This window comes from Cryptomeria japonica, chromosome 5 (genome assembly GCF_030272615.1).
Source record: "Cryptomeria japonica chromosome 5, Sugi_1.0, whole genome shotgun sequence".
Taxonomy (NCBI): Eukaryota; Viridiplantae; Streptophyta; class Pinopsida; order Cupressales; family Cupressaceae; genus Cryptomeria; species Cryptomeria japonica.
In genome coordinates this window covers 93953233-93966270 of record NC_081409.1, presented here as the reverse complement: position 1 = coordinate 93966270, position 13038 = coordinate 93953233, and the positions used below count along the sequence as shown (strand labels likewise).

At 34.4% G+C, this 13038-nt stretch overlaps 1 protein-coding gene across 6 annotated transcripts in view; it reads left to right on the top strand.

The window, feature by feature from the left end:
- Positions 1-449: 449 nt before the first annotated feature.
- Positions 450-13038, top strand: part of LOC131051200 (uncharacterized) — an 86824-nt gene continuing 74235 nt past the window's right edge. The window contains exons 1-4 of one of the 6 annotated variants that reach the window (XM_057985604.2): positions 652-868; positions 1041-1112; positions 1809-1960; positions 4582-4692. In XM_057985604.2, the coding sequence (XP_057841587.1) occupies positions 1847-1960; positions 4582-4692 (225 nt within the window). In that variant the 5' untranslated portion in view covers positions 652-868; positions 1041-1112; positions 1809-1846. The other 5 variants (XM_057985605.2, XM_057985603.2, XM_057985601.2 and 2 more) reach the window with 5 other exon arrangements.

Below are 13038 nucleotides of genomic sequence, written 5' to 3'. Positions count from 1 at the left end.
ATATAAATAAAACACAATACAAAAATATACTACAACTTTTGATATAAGGAATGAAGTGGAGATCTTCTCCAAACTAACTTTAGTAAAATTGATGTTCTTCAATCCTTCAATCTTAACGAAAAAAATTATGAACATAGACTCATATTCCCACATCAAATAAGAAAACAAATTTGTAGAAAACATAAAAAAGTTTCATCAAAAATAAAATTTCAATAGTAGGTCCCTCTAAACATAATTTTATTTCCTCAACCTCTTAAAAGGGCTCCCACGTAAGGGAAGAATTTACTTTCTGGCCTTTCCACATGCCCTCCTCCCATTGGTCCCTCCCATTTTTTTCTTCTCTAGCAAATATATCTCACCTACTACAAAGAAAAACTCTCAAAACATAGATATCCCTAAAGTGTCTTTCACCGCTTCAAAGATCTATACTAATTCTCTGCCATTTGCCAGCTGCTCTACTGTCATTTGCTCGCTCACAGGGAATAACTTTTTCCAAATATAATTCACAATCAATCCAATTCTTTAAAAAAAACGATTGTCCGTATTATTAAATATCCGTTTAAAAAAATGCAAAATCATCTTCTTTTGTGGCAGAAATCCTGGTCTGAAAAGTTCGGAAACTAGTACTAGGCCTAATTAGTAATGAACTTTAAAGCTCAAATTTTCAGCTCATTGATTCCACTTGTCCTTTATTTGCTTTAAATTTAATGCACACACCCTTTCTGCTGAGTCATCAATTTTTCGTACCCGTAAATTTTTTCAGAAGATTGTTAATTTTTAACTTCAGTTTTACTTATTTTAACTGCTTTGGAATTCGAATACTTTTGCAAAGAGATTTTCAGTTTTCCCTTGCGATTTCGGATTGTTGGTAAGATCTACTTTAATGGTTAAATGTTTCGTAGTCTATAAGTTTTCGAAGTTTTTCAATTTTCAAGTTCAGTTTTTCTGATAATTCTTCATTATACTTATTTTAACCCCTCGGAATTCGAATATATTTTGTATAGAGATTTTTAGTTTTCCCTTTCGATTTGCTATTGCAGGAAAGATCTACTTTAATGGTTGAATTTTCCAGTAAAATTGCTGCTTAGTTTGGAGTTTAAACGCTACGAAAGGTTCTCTTTATTTTTTCAAATGTTTTTTTTTTTTATGAGCTAAATTATCCCGAGTGTTTTATTTGCAGCAAAATTTATTGAAAAAATGTGCGCAGTTTTTTATATTTTTTGGCCGTTGGGAGTTCTGTTATGCCTATATTTTAAACTAGCGATTTATGGCTGAAAAATTAAAAAAATCGAAATTTTTTCTTCTTTTTGGGATGTATTTTAATTCTCTTTTTGATATCAAAATTTCTGTTTAGAATGCATAATTTCGTTGGCAACATTTTTTATGGTTCTGTCAACCATTTTTTATTTATTTATTTAATCGGTGAACCAGTAAATAATCGCCAGCGTGACTCGAGTATGTTACTAACCATGTGTAATACAACTTTCCTTACCGTTGAACCACAGCGCTTATACCGCTTTGCAAGATTTGTATGAATTTAATGGTCGTTATCACGTGTGGTTAGATTTGCTGATATGTTTAGGGTTTATAGTTTTTTTTATGCCTTTTTAACTATCACTTTACTCTTCACAGTTTTGACCCAGAGTTAAATTTTGAATTGTTTTTTTTTTTTAATTTTTAATTTGAGAGGAGAAAGCTTCTGTTAAAAAGCTTTATGTTGTTTTTTTTCCATAAATCTCAGCATGCGAAAATCTAGTGAATTTTTATCATAAACCGTAAACATCTTGATGACTTCATTTATTCTGCAGTTGGTAATTTTGGTGAGAAAGAGTTGAAACAATTAAGGATGAGCGAGACTTCTTCGGAAGACGGAAGGGCTGCAAAGCCTACGCTTGACTTACAGTCCAGTGGATCTGCTGCAACTGAATCAACGATCTCCCCTGCTTCCAAGCCTGCAAGGGTAGCTATCTTAAGTCTTACTTTTTTCCCTGCTAAATTGTAATATCTTTTAAAAAAACTTAAATTTACGGTATTATGTATTTAGCATGAGAAGGGCATCGTGGGTGGTCAAACTTAGGACATGTGGTATATAAAATGGGGTTGCGTGATGTGGGTGTTTTTAATTTATTTACAGTTTTTTAAGACCACCATGCATGGTTTTGTAAAAAATAGGGGCATGATATATTTCTGGATGTAGGAGTACTAGCAATAGAAAGTTGGTGCGTAGAGAAGGGGCAGATGAGGAGCTGAATAATGAGAAATATTTAAAAGCACCATGCACCTGTTTTGAATATGCTCAGAACCCTTTCTGGTGCAGAAGGTTAAATGATGATGGCTTTAAATGGCTTTTTAAACCAGATTGGTCTATAAGGACTATTCAAGTGTATAACAACATTAATTCAACTCAATTCGTACCATGTTATGCCATTCTTGATGTTGTAGTGGCGTTTTTCTCCGTACTCCTTCTTCCTATCATTTGACTCTTCGCAGGTACATGATTATGAATCAAACGTAATGGTGATCAACATTGTTACAAGTTCCAGAGTTTAAATTATCGAATTGAAGTTTCTTACCATGTGGGTGGACACTTAATTTTAACTGATTCAGCTAAATTGACTCACATTGAGATATGTCAAGTGTTTTTGTAAAGCATCTTATTGGGTGTCTTACAGAAGTAATCTGGGTCATCATTATGGAAATCGCTCCAACTTATCATTAGATGATGACCCAACTGCCCTTACTGACGGTGGATTTACTAGTACAGACCAAGGTGTTGTAAGGCAAGCAATTATTATACACAAACCATTGAAATGCATGTATCTTACTTTTTAGATCTTGTTACCATGCTCTGTTATTTGGAATGGAAATTACTTTCTCCCTGTTCATGTAACTGGCACAATTTGAATCTGTCCTGGGTCATGGCACTGGCAACTTCTTGTTAACAAAAGGGTTTGTCAACATTCTTAAAATATTTGGTAGCATACAGGCATTATCCGGTTTAGTAGAAGGAATATTTGACTGAAATAAGTGTTTTATGTGGTGCTATGTTTGGCAAGAGCAACTCAAAGCCATTAATGGTCACAATCAACTTATTTTTGTTAAGTGTCTCGAGTCCATTAGCCTTTTGTTGTTTAACGGGTATGAAGTGATCTCTCCCATCCTTTGTTTTCTTCTGCGAGCTTTGGAGTCTATGATCTTCAACACATAAGTGAGACTGAATTCAATTATTTGTCAACCTTGGTTAGATAATGCAAATATTTCATCAGTAAGCAAAGTTTTTATATGGATATCATGTAATTTTGTAAGCCAATTATTCGTCAACCTTGTTAGATAATACAAATATCTCATCAGTAAGCAAAGTTTTGATATTGACATCATGTAATTGCCTGTTAAAACCAAGGCAATACTTTCTTCTCTGTTTGTTGGCAAACGGCCATATCGTGCTATTGAGCTGCAATAGCTGGTTGGATTTTTAATTGTTGGAGTCAATGTTTATTAATCGCTTACTTCTTCAGATCATAGGGTGTTCCTACTCCCAATATGAGTGTATCTCTGATGATTAAAAGTGCTGGTAATCCAGGAGTCCTATCCTTGCATGCAATTTTGGTGCCAGCTTGGAGTTTTTGTTATGAACCCGTAACTTGATCAAAAGTTAGGGCTTTCCAAATTTCGATGTGAGTCTTGATTGAAGAGGTTGTACGTCCCAAAACTGAGCTAGTAGAGTTTCTGATATCAAGAAAGTTGTAATCAAGTGGTCACCATTCAAATCTTAGGGTCTCCAGTTTCCTAAGTTGCTTCCTACTCTTTTATTGAAAAGGTTGCCAGTCTAACTACTGAGCCAGAGTTTCTCTGGTTAGGAGTTTTGGACATCAAAAAACAGGTAATCAACTGGGTACTGGTTAATCGAAGGGTCCTCCAAGTTTTAAAATGAGTCTTCTCTGTAGATTGAAAAGTTTGAAAGTCCTATTGTTGAATTAAAGATTCAGGTTCTCCCCAGTTACAAGTTTTGGATATCAAAAAAAAGGATAGCATCAGGTCACTAGACTTTGTTTTGGACATTTAGTTTCCAATACTGATAACAAATTTTGAATATTTTAGATGTTCAATGTTCAGAATTTTTTTGACGAAATGGATTCACAGTAGTTTGTATGTATTAACTGGCTTGCACTAACTCACTTCGACAACCTTGTCAAGTCTATGATAATTGAAAGACAACAACATTTAAGAACTTGGCTGGGAAATCATCATAATATTATTATGATATTATGGTGTGGATAAATTTGCCATCTTGGAAGGGTACAAGAGAATTTTGCTTCGGATACACGGAATAGGTTTGTCTTCTTTAACAATAAGACAACTTCTTGTAGAATGGTTTATTAAAAATCTATCTGCTTGTGTTTTTACTTGGTTGAGTATATATTGTATAGTATAGCAAGGTTCTTGCTGTTTTATTTGAGAAAAATAATTCTCCTATTCATTTATCTTAGAAAAACAAATATGGTATCAGTGGACATATAATCTTTTGTAAGAAGCAAGGTGATTTAGAAATTTTTGTACTTTTTTTGCCTGTCAACAATGCAGTCAAATCCTTTTGGAAATGCTCGACCCAGGGAGCAAGTGATTGCTGAAAGAGAGGGCAAGCCCGAAACTGAAGTTCTCAGGGAGCAAGCTAATAAGGACTGGAAATCTTCTGTAAGAATTCACTTTATTCTTGAAAGACATTTACATTTGCCATTGCCTTGATTAAATGCTCATGATTTCTGTGCCTAGGGATGACAATTCATTTTAAAAGTTTACTTTTCAGATCCATCTTTACATGCGTCATGAAATCAGTGCAAGCAGTTCATGGTGTTACTTGCATATTAATACTGTACAAGTTAAATGTTCATGGTCTTCATGCTTATGGATGTGAAAGATATATTTCTAATTTATCTTTGGACATGCAATGAAATCAGGGTAAATAGTTCATGGTCTTATTGCATATAGGTGTCTAACACAATAAGTATTGCACAAATTAAATGTTCATGATTTTTGTGCCAGGGGATGATATTGCATGGTTTTTAAGCTAAATATATATTTCTAATTAAGCCAAGAGGTATTCTACGGTGGCAGCAAGGGATGGAGTCTAATGGCATGAGTGTTTGAAGAAAAACTCTTACTTTTTACCTTAAATTTGATAGCCATTTGTATGTCGATATATTAATATTTAATGATAAAAATAATATTTTAATAATAAATACAAATATAAATATACGATATACAAATGAAAGCAAAATCTATTTTTTTGATAGATAAAAATGGCCTAGGGGGGCAATACACATGTATTAAATTGAGAAAAAGAGTTAAACAATGTCTGGCAGCTCCATAATGGAGGGCCCAAAATCATTTTATTTTTCATTTATTTCCAAATATAAAAATAAAAATAAAAATATTGGAAAAACATTTAGGGTTGTCATGAGTTAAATGATAATATACTATATAGTCATATTAAGTTTCTCTTTGTTTTTTCAAGGGGTAAATGCTTTTGATTTGGAGCTATGAACCAGTGAGGTCACAAATTGGGGACCTCATACCCAACATAAACACTCAACAATAACATCTCAATGGGATTTGAAACTTGGTGGCAAGAACCACAACACCACAATTTAACCATCACACCATGCCAATACCTGCCTTTGTTTATTTATTAAATTATTTATTTATTTTTTGATGCACCGGGGGTATTCCCATGTCCCAGCCCAGCACCTGACCCGCCTTAACTTGGTCTTACTTACTGCCAAGTTGGGGACAGGAAGGGGTGAGCTTGGGGGAGACTAATCCCTTGGGGATGCACGCAATTGCCTGCAAACCATATGCATTGGGTAATCCCGGGCCTTGGAATCAAACCTGGAACCAATGGGGAGCAAACCCATGGCCCAAGCCAACTCCACTACCCGTGTGGGCTGCTTTATTTTATTTTATTACAATTATAAGTTGAAGTTTAATTGAAATGTTCTGCTTTCTTATAATGACTTAACAAATACATTATAGCCTTTAAAATAAATTAGTTCCAAAGTAAAATAAAATAGCTGTGTGTCTTTTTTCATCTATTTAGTTATCTACAGTAGTAAAAATTAATAATCTTTGATTTAGAAGTACCTAAAAATATAAAATAAATGATTTGTTTTGTTTTCATTTAATTTTAAAAAAAATAGAAAATAAAATAACATAAAAAACCATTCAAATAATTTGTTTTCATAAGCTTTTGGCATCATTGACATATTTTATATGTGGAGTAAATAATTTATTAAAATTGTAGATAAAAGAAATTTTAAATACATCTATTTAAAAACACCAAACACCAATTGATATCTCACAGCATCTTTTGAATTGATGTATTTAAGATATCTATACTATTTTATCTTTAAATGTGCAATGAAATTGAGGTAAGTAGTTCATGGTATCATTTACATATGAAAGTAGCACAATTGTATCTGAATGTGTTTCCCTCACAATTGAGCTTTTGTTATTTTTCTTTCGAATTGAGCATTGATTAATTTGGTAATAAAGGTTCACTTGAAAAAGTTTTATTTTGAGGACAAAATCTGTTGTACCTAGTGGCTTTCAGTTTTTCCTGATTTTTTATTCCCTTTAATTAAAAAGTGTTTAATTACCTCCTTATTTTTGAGCATAGAAAATCTATAATAATTTTCTCCCAGCAGGGATGTTTGTAAGCAAGGTCTCATTCCTTCCTAAAGCTGCACAAACTGCATTTAGTATTATAATTTATGTCAATCTAGGCTAACCGTTTATATCTAACTATTGAAAATAGATATGAATTCTTCCACAGGATCTGAATGCCAACAAACTTCTTGTACTTTTTAGCTGAATAATCAGACCAGCAATCTGATTCGGATGGAAAAGAGGAAGATGAGTCTTCAAAAGACTCTGAAAAGGAAGAGGAGAGTGCAAGAACACTTGCCCAAGTCAATAGCTTTAGAAGAATGAATCCTTCCACATTAGGGTATTAGGTGGGCAGTAATTGGTAGCATTGATTGATACTGGTGCTACTTGTAATTTTATAGATGAGGGACTTGAAGCATGCAAAAGACTCCAGACACTGGATGTAGATGGTTTCGGGGTGATGGTTGTAGATGGGCTTATTATTACATGCACTAGGATGATTCCACAGAGTGTACAGTTGGAAAACTATGAAGTCAAGGATGACCTCTATGTGGTGAGCATTGGTGACACAGATGTAGTGTTGGGTACTGTTGTGACGTTTTCACACATCGGCCCATTGCAAATGGGGACCCCTTGTTTTTAAATTTTAATCTTTTAGGGTAGTGTTTGGCATCTTAGGGTTTCATCTCTGGTCTCTCGCCTTTGCAAATGAGTCAAGTTTTTCAAAGTTTGGAGGAGTCATCAAATCAACAAGGAGAAAGAGTGGTCAAAAGAGTGTTTTGATGCTACGGATGTGCTTAGACAAGTCGAAGGAGTAAAAACACAATTTTTCGGGATCAATTTTGACAACTTCTTATGTTTAGAAAATTCGCTTTTTTCCACTTTTTCTAGAAATAGAAAGTTTTTTTTTTGCATTTTGGGGCCAATTCGGGAGCCTGCTTTTTCTTTATGTTTCTTTTCTAAAATTAGAAAGTTAATTTTTTTGCTTTTTCTGGGACTGTAGGTAGTTTCTGAGTCAAAGAAAATGTTGGGCCAGTTCATTGTCAGGAATGCTAATGGAAGATCATAGGAAAAATGGCTAAGTATGAAGTTTAGGAATGAAAACTTCCTTGGAAAAATTCCTTGTTGCAAACGCCTAGGAATCAAGGAAATTCCTCAACCAAGCATGAAGTCCACTCTCCCTAATGAGGAAAATCCACAGGTTCACATGAAGTCCGCCCTAGCAACATGGAAATTCCTTGTCCAAGTAGCAAATCTGTCCAAGGTGAGGATAAAAAATTTGACCAAGTGTTGATGGATTGGGAAATAATTTCAAAAATTTTGTTAAGTGTTGACGGATTGGAGAAAAATTCAAAAATTTGGCTCAAGTGTTGATGGATTGGGAAAAAATTAAAAAATTTGGCTAAGTGTTGATTGATTGGAGAAAAAAAAATTCAAATCAAGATGAAGTTCGCCAATAAGAGAAACTTCTAGAAGAAAACACAAGAGTTCGCCTTCTTTATAAACATGAACATCGACATTCATTCAACTCACAAGTTGCTTCTCAAGGTTGAAAGTGGAAGCTCAAGAAAGAATCTCTTTTAAACTTCAAGATAGATTTTGAAAATTTCAATTTCTTTCACACTTCAAGATTTCCTTCTTTCAGTCTGAATTTCTAATATTCCAGACTTGCACGAAAATTTTCAGATTCTTCGAATTTCACTCGTTATCAATGTTGCTTTTTTATGCTTTCTATAGTTTTGGAGGCAAAGAATTCCACAATCAAACTTAATTTCACAATTTCCAAAATTTCACTAAGTCCAAATTCTAGAATTTCATAAGTTAAATCAGAATTACTCTTTGAAATTCCATCAAACTTTGCACTCTAGGTTGGAAATAAACATCAACCCCCTTTTTTCTTAACTTAGAAATTTTCATGTTTTTTAAGTGGTAGATGTCAACTCAAGAAGGGATTTCCAGAAATGTGCAGATGAAGTTCAATAGCAAAGGATTGCAACTGGAGTCCAAGATTGTGACAAAATGGAAGAGGGTTGGGGATACCAACCTTGGCCATGTGGACCTCGAAGACTTCTAGAAAAGAAAAAGGCAAAGAAATATTCCTTAATCCATAAAGATGGTACAAGATCTCATTTAGTACAGGTGGCCATCCCAAAAGTTGATAAATCAAAAGAGGACATCACTCCTAAAGATTACAAGCTAATGACTGTGGACTTAGGTCCTTCTACAAAGGAACAAGAAGTCAGGACATCAAGGAAAGAGAAAGAAAAGAAGAAACAATCAAAGTAGTCCGAGACAAGGACATGGATGTAGAGAACTTGAAGGCCAAAGTTCAAAACAACTTCTTCACTTCTACAAATCCAATCCAGAAGCAACATTTTAGCAAGGCATCCTCATTTCCATCCATTGAGGATAGTTTTTGAAAAGTGGAAATGGACTGAATAACCACTTTTGCCACATGTGAAGATGAGATGGACCTGATGGAATACAAGATTGACATTTTGCCAAGTGTCCCAATGGAAGAGCTCAATCCCATAGTGACCAGGTTCATTGAATTTGCTGCCAAAGAAAAGGACAAGGGATGCCCGCTTCTAGAAGAAATTTGGATTTAATAGTTGTTTATTTCTCATTGGTCCGTTTTGGATAATTGTTGTATCTTGCCCCAATTAGGGTTTAATGTTTTAATCTTGGTTGTTGCTTTGTAATGGGGTGTCTATATAAACCCTCCTCTCATTTGTAAAGGGAGAGATTTCGAAGAAATTGTTGTAGTGATACTTCTTAAATAATAGACATATTTCATTGTTCAATGTGTTGGTGAATCTTTGTCCACTTTTGCAAGTTAGCACGGTTTCTCGGTTCTCGTTAGAATAGATTTAATTTCCAAGTTGATAGATTGAATGAATGATTGATAAAATTGCTTAATGTGGAGTTGATGTGTTCACACTTTTTATAATTGGATGATTTTCAATTATTTTGCAAAGCTAGCTTGAACAAGTAAATGAAAACTTAACTTCTAGTGCTATATTCATTGTTCAATATGTTGGTGAATATAAGTGATATGAAAACCTTTTGAATTCCCTAGAAGATAGCACCGTTCTTGTGTAGTTGTTGAATTTGGCGAAACAAGAATTGGTTTAAATTCCACTTTTGCAATTTTTGTCTCCAAAGTTCATAGGATTAACTTAGGATTAGGATTATCTTCCTAAACCCTCACCCTTTTTTCCTTTTTTCAATTCTTAGTAGAAGTAGGATTGGAAAGAACTTATTGCAAAATCATTCTAAAAAAAAGGAAAGTTAGGAATCAGCAGAATCCTTAGATTGATTTACTCCTCGAACGATTATGTAAGACCCCTAGAGATCACCAACAAATCACAACGAACCAATTGAGATTGTCCGTACACATTTGGGAACCTTGGAGTCGTCTTTGTGATCACACAGTTCAACTGATTAGCACATAGAAGATTTTGATCAAGAGAGAATAGGATATCTTTGGGTATCTCATTTTGTGTTGAATGTGCATAAAAACACCACCAACAGGTACGCAGTGGCCAAGTTCCCTTGGAGAGATTATTCTCAAATTTTCAGACAATGAAGCTGAAGTTCAAATCTAAGGGTAAGAATGTGGTGTTGAGTGGAATCTCTAATGGAGGGCCATGTGTAGTTTCCCTTCAAATGCATGGAGAGACTTTTCAGACATGATCAAGTAGAGTGGGCAATAGATTGTATAATCATGCCCATGTAAGGAAGTTAAGTAGCAGAACAACTTCCTACACTAACCTTGAGAGGAGGGTAATGCAATTTTTTTCAGATCTTTACTCTAGTTTTAAGAAGTTAACATAAATAACATGCATACCACAACACAATGATTTACGTGGGGAAAACCCTTTTGGGAGAAAAACCCAACACTTTAAAAGCCATCCAATATATTATTTAGAAATCAACAACATAATATAATATGCTTGCAAAGCAAGCTTCTCATGGAAGTATCACGAATTATGGATCTAGAGGTAACTCAACATCTATGAGACTCTTACACAACCTCCATCTAACACATCTAATATATAAGAGCTAAGTCACAACATTCGGCGAATTTCATGGTTGAAATTTGAACTTTGCCGAATGTCAAATATTTATAAAAAATTTGTTGAAGTTTGATTATTTATTCGTACGGAAAAAACCCTCCTCTGCACGTCTCTATTTTCGCCATTTCCTTGTAGCACTCGACCTTTTGTGGCTAGCAGAATGTCGCTGGTGTGAATTTTTTGGTGAAGTGAGAGCATTTTGTGGAGAGGGGACTGTTTGCAACTTACATACCATTCTCGAACCCTTGCTGTGTCTGCCATGTACAATCCATTCCATTCTCGAACTCCCATTGCGGCTTCTTTCCTTTTGTCTTCGCCGTGTAGTATTTGGGTTTTTTAGGTTTTATTTTTTAAAAGATTTGATATAGTTTAGACTCCATATTTATTAATATATTCGATATAATTTATAAACTATAAATCAAATGCATTAAAATATTGATATAGACTTTTTTATATAATATAGTTATATGAATTTTAAAACACTATTATACTATTTTTTTTATAGTATAGTGTAATGTCCTCACTTCTCTAGTTGCTATTCAAATGCATAGATTTGCCTGTTAGCCATCTCCGCAGGCAAATTCATAGTGTAGGTGATAATTGGTTAGCCAAAGGGGAGCAATACTTAGTCAATTTTTGCTTTGGTGAGCTTTAATATTGAGACTTTATAATATAATGTTATAAAGTCACTTTTTCTAAAAATAGAAAAAGTTAATTTAATAAGAACTTTAGGAATATCACCTTGCACAATTCCTTAGGTGACAAAGTCATTTGAAAAAAGTGGTCAATTTAATCATGAGAAAGCAACCCTCAAGATGGGCATAGCTATATGAGGGGAAAAGATTCCATTGGAATCTTCAAAAGATGCCTAGAAGGGTTCGAATTGGGGCTAGAAGCATAAAAGAGCTTTTGGGGATTCATTTGAACATTATGTTATGGTGATTTTTGGAGAATTCTTCATCTTCAGCAGGGTCTGCAGCACTTGGGCAGAATTCTGGAGCAGGTTTGGGGATGAAAACCTCCATTCCAGGGTGTTAGGACGAAATCCCTTGCACCAATCAACAATTTGTTCAGCAAAGGAAGCTCTTATTAGGTTATTAGAACCAAATTCAAGAGCTAATTGGAGTAATACAACATCATTAGGGTCTGATTTTAAGATCTGAGTAGGAATAAGAGATATTTCAATGAAAATTGTGCCATTTTGGAGCCAATCGTACAATTTCCAGCTAGCCGTACATTTCAGCTTGCCTGGGGTTTCAATAAAAATAAATAGAGGGGTTTGCAGCTGGTTTTTTGTTCAAAAATTATTGTCAGCAGTTAATAAGAAGATATCAAAGGTTTGTTTGATGATATTACATCATTCTGGAGCTATGTCAGCAAAACAGTGAGGAAAATTGGTCATTCCTAGAGATCCTGCCTAGCAAGATTCTAGAAATTGCACTGAACCTGAGATTTTTTCATAGATTTGTTTTTGGTAATTATCTTGGAGGTGAATAAAGCTCATTGGAGTTATTAGTTGCAGTTGGAAGGGCTTCTATCATTCTTTCTACCTCTTCAGGCCAATAATTCTCTTTCAATCCTAGCACTGGATGCCTGGTAGGCCATTATTGGCTTTGTTTGTTGAAAAATAATTATTTATTTCCATTTGTTCATTGCTGATAAATAAAATCAGAAGTCTGCAACTTAATTTCAGTCAATTATTCTTTATGAATTGGCCCTTGCATTCATTTCTACATTGTCAAAGTTTCAAGCATAAACCTCAAAAATTTCAAAAAACCAAAAACCTTTGCATTGAAAACCAAACTATTTTTTGCTGGTCAAATACCTTGATTGAAACAAACAAATCAGATTGTGCCAATATCTCAGTTGGCATCTTTTAGTGGTATCAGAGCGATGATCTTGCCAGCCTGGGGGTCATCGGAGTGATTCTATGTATCGGGGTGTTGTGACCATTTCACACATCGCCCCATCGCAAATGGGGACCCCCTCTTTTTGCTTGTTTTTTCGCTCGTTTTCGCTTTCGTTTTTAGGGTTTTGCTAGTTAGTTAGTCGTCTGGATTTAGGGTCAAGCCTTAGGGTTTTAAATTTTGTCTTTTCAGGCCAGAGTCCAGTCGTTTTGAGAGCTTTTGAGCTTCCTTTTCTAGGATGCAAATTTTGAATGCAATGAGTTCGCCAAAATGGTCTAATTTTCAATTGGAATGTTAATGCAGAGCTTAAATTTGTCTAAGTGTTGACAGTCAAATGTGAATTTTTTTGTCCGGTTGAATATTTTGACCAAATTTTGACTTTTTTGATT